This window comes from Coloeus monedula (assembly GCF_965178545.1).
Source record: "Coloeus monedula genome assembly, chromosome: 1".
NCBI lineage: Eukaryota > Metazoa > Chordata > Aves > Passeriformes > Corvidae > Coloeus > Coloeus monedula.
Window position 1 is genome coordinate 119,231,620 of NC_138781.1, and position 8,262 is coordinate 119,239,881.

General features: G+C 37.5%; 1 protein-coding gene across 1 annotated transcript in view; it reads right to left on the minus strand.

Moving 5' to 3' along the window:
- Positions 1 to 237: 237 nt before the first annotated feature.
- OPRK1 (opioid receptor kappa 1) overlaps positions 238 to 8,262 on the minus strand; it is a gene marked incomplete at its 5' end in the record, with an annotated part of 20,216 nt that continues 12,191 nt past the window's right edge. The window contains 2 exons of the mRNA XM_082290059.1: positions 238 to 902; positions 5,447 to 5,799. Of these exons, the coding sequence (XP_082146185.1) occupies positions 370 to 902; positions 5,447 to 5,799 (886 nt within the window). The 3' untranslated portion in view covers positions 238 to 369. The remainder of the gene's footprint in view (positions 903 to 5,446; positions 5,800 to 8,262) is intronic.

Here is an 8,262-nt window from a genome sequence, read left to right on the forward strand (position 1 = left end):
CTCAGTTTTATGACCAAACGTTGCTTAATACAATGTTACATATTGTAACAAGAAGAGCCAGAACTATTCTTATCCAGAATCGCCTGGTGGTGCTCTGCAAAAGTGTGTTTTAGTGCTGGCTCAATTACAACAAACACAGTGCCAAAACCTGACCACCATCCAGGTCCTTTTCATTTGAGCTTATTTTCAGTAGGGTCTCGTTTATCGATAATAAACTTGCTTTAGTTCAAACTGCTGGGATTTCTGAAATATTCCAGAAATGTCTGTTTGGGTGAGTTGAGTTCAAACTGCAGTGGTAATCTGCGTCAGTCCTAAGTCATTGGACTCCTCTCTCTCCTGAGGACAGTAAGATGACATTTCCACGACTAGTCATACAGGTTTGTTTGCCCCACCTGCCTCCCTCATATAAGCTGGGTCTTGCACAGTGTTTGTGACTCTGCTGGTGCTCTGCCTCTCCATCCTCATCTTGAAGGGGAAGCAGAAGTCCTTGAAGCACCTCTTGAAGTTTTCATCCAAAAATGCATAAAGGATTGGATTGAGGCTGCTGTTGGTGTAACCCAAAGCAATGCAGAAGTAATAGCTGGATATGGCAGCAGTACTGTGGGACACGTCCCCTAAGGCTTCAACCAGCACAAAAATGTGGATAGGAGTCCAGCAGACAATAAAAACTGCCACAACCACAAGAACCAACCTGGTGATGCGACGCAGGTTTCGATCTTTTTCTCGAGACCCTGAGAGAAGCCGTACACTTTTCAGGCGCAGAATCATCAGAGTATAGCAAACAATTATAATGAGAACTGGGATAACAAATGCAAAGACAAAGACACAGATTTTCATGAAGATGTCCCACCACACATAATCTCTGTCTGGAAACTGCAAGGAGCATTCAGTGCTAGCAGTATCTAGGAATGAAGGAAGCAAGAAGAAAATCGCTTTGTTACTAGATATTCTAAACAATGTAATTATCATAGCATAATCTAGGAAAAGTGATTAGCATGTACTGCGATATTAATAAATGGAGTTATCATTAAATCACTCCAAGGAAGCTTTCAGTTACCATTGAAACTGGTTTTATTCAGCTGTCTCTAGAAATTACTGAGGTTTGGGCTTTTTTAAATGCAAAATTTTGTATGAAATTTCTTCCCCATGGGAGAATCTAAAAAAGCAGAGCACAAAAACAAAATCTGTAAAGTTGTTTCCATTTGAATCGCACTGAAATTTAAAACCAGACTGATTACCACCTTCAGTGAAGTAGAAACCTCACCATTATTATCAAACTACATATGTTTTTGTCTGTGAGTGGAGAAAGATTTTTGATAACATGAATGGTAGAAGCTGAAGGAGGTTTTGATAGTAGGAAAATTTTGCCAATATATGATAATAATGTAATTGTCTTTTCCCATGTGCCTTTTACAGCACAACTAGAGTACACATAAATGCTTGCATTCAGAAAAACTCAACAGCTTCTTTTCTGTTAAACAGAAGCAAATAAAAGACACGTGTGCATGGAGTCAAAATGAAGCTACTCTTTTTGCAGATCATGCCATTGAAAATGCAGCCTGTGCAGAGACTGCAGGATGTGGGCCACAGAGATGAGCTCCCTCCCTTTCCCATCGCCCATGCCAGGATTCAGAGCCACAGGCTGTCACCTGAATGTATTTAACAGAAATATTTCATCTGACGGGAGGCGGCTAAGGAATGAAATATTTGAGGCTTCATTTGCTGACCTCATTGGAGCCTTCCAGCATATAAAACATATGGGAAAACAAGTAATAAGATAAATTAAAAGGCAAGAGAAGAGGTAAATTTACAACTACTATCAGCAGATCAACTCTACTAAAGATAAGTCAGAGTTACACAGGGATTTTTCATTCTGAAATGCAGCTTAGATTTCATCCTGTACAGTAATGCAGTGTTCTTTGGATTTTTTTATTATTTTCCCTACTGAGTTTTTCATTCCTCTACAAATTATTATTGTCTTTCATCAGTTCAGATCTAAGAGTCGAATGATTCAATATACTCCTGCGCATCACTTTTTCATGTCTGTGTCCATCAGGACAAGTCAGAAAAAAACCAATCAGGCCATATTTTCCTGCTATAAAAATGTTTCACAAATCAAAAAGATATTGCAGAGAATTTGTTTAGAAAAACAATTAGGGAAGAAGTTAGCATTATAGTGCCATACAGACATTTCCGTGGTTAGATACCAGAAAGCTGTTACTGCGTAATATTGAATACCGAAACATTTTAATAGAACAAGTTTAAAGCTAAAAAAGCTGAATACTTTGAGGTTTTATTTTAAATAATATGTATTATTCTGAAAGCTGAAAATCGAAAAGACATTTTTCAAGGCTGAGGCAGGATACTCAGATGACAGCACAAGTATGACTTGACAGGCCTTGACACTCAGTGAACTTATCTAAATCCTCTGTGATGTAGGTTTTCACAAGCATAGTTGCTTTTATTAAATTTAATTCTAGAAATGCCAACAATCATCTTCAAAGATTTCGTGTCAAATATTACTGTTATTTGTAGTAGATCATGACTTAGCAGCAGCAATAAAATCAGGATGCAGCTGTATTAGCTAAACTAGTAAAACTGCCTCCAGATGTGTGGGTCTGGATAAAAATGAGTGATCATGGATGGCTGCTCCAGACCACATCCAACTACTCACTGAAATCCACTCCCAGAGGAAATGGCCTCTTCAGATCTACTGACATAATTTCACATATTTATCAAAATTATTAGGTCATCCTCATTATATTTTGCTATAATTTGTGGTTGGCAATGTTATTTTAGCATTTCAAATTATCAAATACAAATTTATTATCTTACATCTCATTGCAGTTTATTTTCTATGGAAAATCTTATTCTAAATTCATTAATATTCATGTATTGTACTTGATGTATGTAATGCCATAGCATAGTACTTTATGGAATCCATTTACATTTTCCCAGTTTACAACCAGGAAACAATCAATAGAAATTCTGGTTGTAATGCACAATACTATATTAATTTTCTGAAACTTTGGAAGTTGAACAGAATAAAATCCAATTTATGTTTTATTTTTACTGCCTGAGAAGGTGCAGAACCCTGTATAGTGTCATAAACTTAGGATTTCATACTGACATTTTCCGCTTTGAAAGGCAAATATTTCAAATACATTAATATATTTAAGGAAAAACACTGTATTCTATATGGTATTTTGGTGTAAATCTGTTTTATAATGTGTTTGATAAACTACCATTTAAGATTAATCTTACTCTTGGCATAGGAAACATATATATTAGATATATAATATTGATTGTGTCACTTTCATAGCCTTCACATCCTTACTGGCAATATGAGTAGATAATTTTATTCCTTTATTTTTTTTCTAGCTGAACAATTCTTCAGCAAGAAGAGCTCCGTTAAGGTTGGAGCAGAAAAATTTACACAGATGTAAAATTTATTCTGCAGTAAAAATGTATCCAAAAGGACACACCTGGGAGCAATTCTGAGCTGTGATAACAAAATGGATTAACTGAGCACGGTGAGGGAACTTTAAATATAATCACTTTCCATTTTCTGTTCAGTTGTTGCTTAAATCTGACTCCAGCAGAGGCCCTGAAGCATATAAACAACAACTGTTGTGACCCACATAACATAAAGTTTCAGGCCTGAGGTCCAGCTGTCAGGCAGAGCATCCTCACCTTTCCACTTCAGCGTTTATCAGTGCAATTCATGAACACACCAGACAAGGTAATTGACACTAAATGCTCAAGAGAGACCTTAGATCAGATGAGCAGGGAGGAACAGCAGCAGCTGACAAGTAGTTGCCAATATTTCCAACCTCATTTAGCCCAGCTGTGTTCTGTATTACCAGTCTCTGTTTCATAAGTAAAAAAAAGGCTGCCTGCTACACAGCGTGGAAAAGGCATTTAATCATTGCTGGCCTCAGAGGACCCCCCTGATCGAAATGTGCTGCTGACAGTGAATGACAGGAACATTCTGTTAGTTGAGCATACTCCAACAAAACACCTGTCTGAGCCAATGTCCCATGGCCTTCAGGATCTTGTACGTAGCGAGACATTCTTCCCAAATATGCCTGAAGTTAATGTTTCCCCAACTAGACATTGTTTTATAGAGCCTGTCAAAACTTTACTGGGGAGGAGAGTTACTGCACTGCAGACCAGGACATGTGATCCCCCAAAGCACTGAAAGAAGAGTTTCCAGAGGACTTTTCTGTCACCTACGTAACAGAAGACCAACAGCAAGAACAAAACCTATATATCTTCAGCCAAATCTATTAGCCCTTGAGCAGCCATTACTGAAATGATTTTTCACATTGATCTAGGTCAAACAGCTTAACATACAGCATTTATTGTCTCTGCCAGATGAAACTGTGTCCTTAGGTAAACATTTGTCTAGAGAGGAGTGAAACTATTCTAAATAGAAAAGGTTGATAGTGCAGGAAATTATAGATAATTTTTCAAAAGGTTGTTTACATCTCAAACAAGACTCCTGCCAAAGAAATGCCTTGTATTTTATCAAGACATCCAGTAAGGGGATGACACCAACCCAAGGACACCATTAGAAGTCTCCAGCCTTTTGAAGTCACTGAGATGTCCCTGCACTGCACTTAGGCCTGTGGGTATGAAGTACATGTGTGTGAAAATGCTTCTCCTCCTTCCTTCTCAAGGAAGATCTCAAACTCAGATTAACCCCATAGCAGAGTAATAAGTTTAGCTATAGGGGCTAAATACACAGTCCTTCATGGAATAAAAATTTCAAGCATAGCCTATGCATGGTCTGCATAGAGTTTTCAGTGACTTTGTGTTCTTGTAACTGTTTCCCTGCTGTGGCCTGAATTTCAGTTTCTTGTGACAATCCTTATTCTCAGCTCTTCCAGGTTTCTATACACATTCTCATCCTTTTTTAAACAAATCTTGAGATACTGCCATATGTAATTTATTTTCATTTTCTCTCCTCAGCTACTGACTTTTCCTTTCTTCACCATGCCTTCAAGTTCTGTGAAATGGTTGGTGATAATAAACTGCTAAGAATTCTAGTTTCTGTTCCTGGGATTTAGTCAGAACTACTCTCACAACACCTACAAAAAAGAGCCTTAAGCCCACATTTCAAGTTTCACTGTGAACTAATCCTGGATTCATCCATTGTGTTTAAATTCCTGATTATTTTCCCTTGCTGTCCGCTAGAAGTTTTTGATGGTCTTGTTCTAGCACAGACAGAGCTCCAAAGTGCATTTTGTTCTTTTATTTGGCATGGGCATCTGAGCTTAAATGATTTATATGTTGTACTGTGATGTTCCACAATATATTTCAAAATGTCAGGAATTTAGATATACTTTGAAGAAGGAATAAATAAGGTTTGATCAGTATTTGACACTACATTTTATTGTCAGTTGAGGAATAAAAAGACTGAATTTTGAATGCTCACACTCACCTTCCCTGACTTTGGTACCTCCAAGAACTATTGCTGATATACCAACAGATGAGGACAGCAGCCAGATACAGATATTGATTATCTTTGCTTTGAGAGGTGTACGGAAGTCCAGAGCCTTCACAGGGTGACACACGGCAATGTATCGATCGACACTCATCATGGTGAGTGTGAAAATACTGGTAAACATGTTATAGTAGTCAATAGAGATCACTACTTTACACAGCACATCACCAAAGGGCCAGGAGTTCATCAGGTACTCAGTGCTTTGGAAAGGCATGGTCGTGGTGACAAGTGCATCTGCCATAGCCAGGTTGAAGATGTAGATGTTGGTCGCTGTCTTCATCTTCGTGTACCTGCAGAAAAAAAGGTAAGCCCATTTAGATATGTAACAGTTTATCAGTCAGGCTTTGCCATAGATGGGGGTTTTTATGTCTTTTCTCATCTGTGATAGAAATGTACACAAATGCAAGACCCTTGGGATAAAAGTGAACACACTTTATTCAGTCTCTCAGCACCTATGTTAGCAGTTAGAGCTATTTACCACAGGCAAACCAGGCATATAAATACATTTTATCTAATTAGGCAAATGCTGATTTCAATACTATTTTCTCAAATCCTGTGACAAGAAAATATCACTGTTAAATTTGGAAGAGATCAAAATGGTTTTTGTTTCTTTTTCTTGTAGCTATCGGTCAGTGATTGTGAGATTTCTGGGTTCGCTTTGTGGAAGAAACTGTTATCCCATTGTCTAGTAAGATTCCAGGCTAATTGCTATGTCTGCTGGGCCAGATTGCTTCTTATATGATAGTTTGTCTTCCTTGAATTCACCACAGTGCCAGCTGATACAAGTTTTAGTCATTTCCCTTCCTTGTTCCTCCCTTGCCAATTTGTTCTCCTTTCTTATCATCAGCTTTTACCCATCCTCTCTTTTATGACTGATAATGTAAAAGATTAATATTGTTTAAGCAGGATACCACAGTGGGGAAAAAATTGTCAGAGCAGTATTTTTCTTCTTCATCCTTTAATTTCATCAAAAGCAAGCCCTGGTTTTGTCCAGTAGGAATCTCAGCCTACAACAAAAAATAGGATCTGTTTCTGGAGATGACACCCTGCTTTGTTGGGCCCTAATGACAGTTTTGGGGACACAGCCTGTGGAGGACTGCTTCTGTCTCTGTGATGAGCACAAAGGATGATGGAGAGTCTGCTAACATGGAATATACCTAACGCTCCTTTCTGACATTATTCCCCTCAATCCTTGTGTTTTCTCATTGCTGTTAATTTATCATTGGATTTAAAGAGATTTTCTTTCTCAAAACTGCTGCAGCCCCATATTTTGACTGTACACACACAGTAACACATGTAGCTACATTTTGCTATATGTCACTAATAATTTACAGTGGAAATATAAGATTCAGCCAGTTTAGGCCATGAACACATAGGGCAATGTGTCTATTTGCCTCTAAAACTTCAATGTGTAGAATAAAAATAATTTTAAAAAGAAATTGAGCAGTGCTGTCAAACTGTGCCCAATATGTAAATTAGATATTAAATAAAAAGTGGGAAGAAATTTCATTTTATGACCAATATGAAATGTTAAAAAATATCATTGGTTTTTCTAAAACACTCTAATTAAGACTTACCAAGGAAATAAAGCCAAATGGTGGTTTGAAGCACAGGGGAAAAAACTGCAAGGGAAGAGACAGTACATCCTTCTCACCCACGTACCAACCCATCAGTCAGAGCTGGGCTTCTGCCCCCCCACTGGATCAATCTCCTCAACAGACCCCCCAGCAGAGGGGGGCAGTCTGTCCTGTAGATCCCATTATAGCCCTTAAGGCACTGTTCAAACACAAATACAAGTCTTTATGGCTAGAAAAAGCAAATATAAGACATACTAACAGACAAAAAAATCCCTCCTGGCTAAAAAAAGAAGAGGAAAAAATATTATCTCCAAATGTATCTCAGCTGTAAGACTGAACAAAAGTTCACTGAACACTCAAAAATCTCTGCTAAAGTGGACTAATTTCCATTAAATGAAATAAAACAGTAGAAGAACAATTTTGCTTCTATGGACATCACTGATGATATTTGGAATTGCTGTCTTGTTCACATTGCAAAAAAAAAGACTATGGAAAGTTGGAATGGTTGCATAAAAAGCACCAAAAATAAATGAAGGGACTGGAGAAAATTCTTTCTTTGACTAACTTAAAGAGCTCAGCATGTTTAGTTTATGAAAAAGAGCACCAAGAGGTGACTCGATTACAGTGTCTGAAGACTCTCACAGGGAGAAAATAGCAGGTACTGAAGAGTTCTTTCAGACTACAAAGAAAAGCATAACAAGAACAAATATGTAAAACTCTTAAGAGAGACAAACTCAGCTTAGAAACAACGACAGTTTTTTCCTAACAGCTAAGGTGATGATTACTGGGAAAAAGAAGAGGTCATTTTTCCATCCATTCATTCCTTCAAATCAAGGTTTGCTGCTGTGCAAAGGGTCTGCTTCAGTCAAATACAAGTTATGAGACTCGACACAGGAGCATTCAAATGAAATGTAACGGCCTTTGACATGCAGAGGTGACACAAGTAATCATTCTTCTGAATCATTATTTCTGTAGATCTTTAAAAATTTCACCAAGGGTTTGGACAGAAAAAAGTTGCTTTCAAAATATAGAAGAATTAGTTTGACCTTTTTTCCTTTAAGGAAATCAGAAAACAGGGGAAAAATATCAAAGATTTTATTAGCCTTGAAAAAGCAAATTTCTGAAAGTCTTTATACCTCACATTTCCCATTCCTTGCAACCTTAATTCAATTCTTT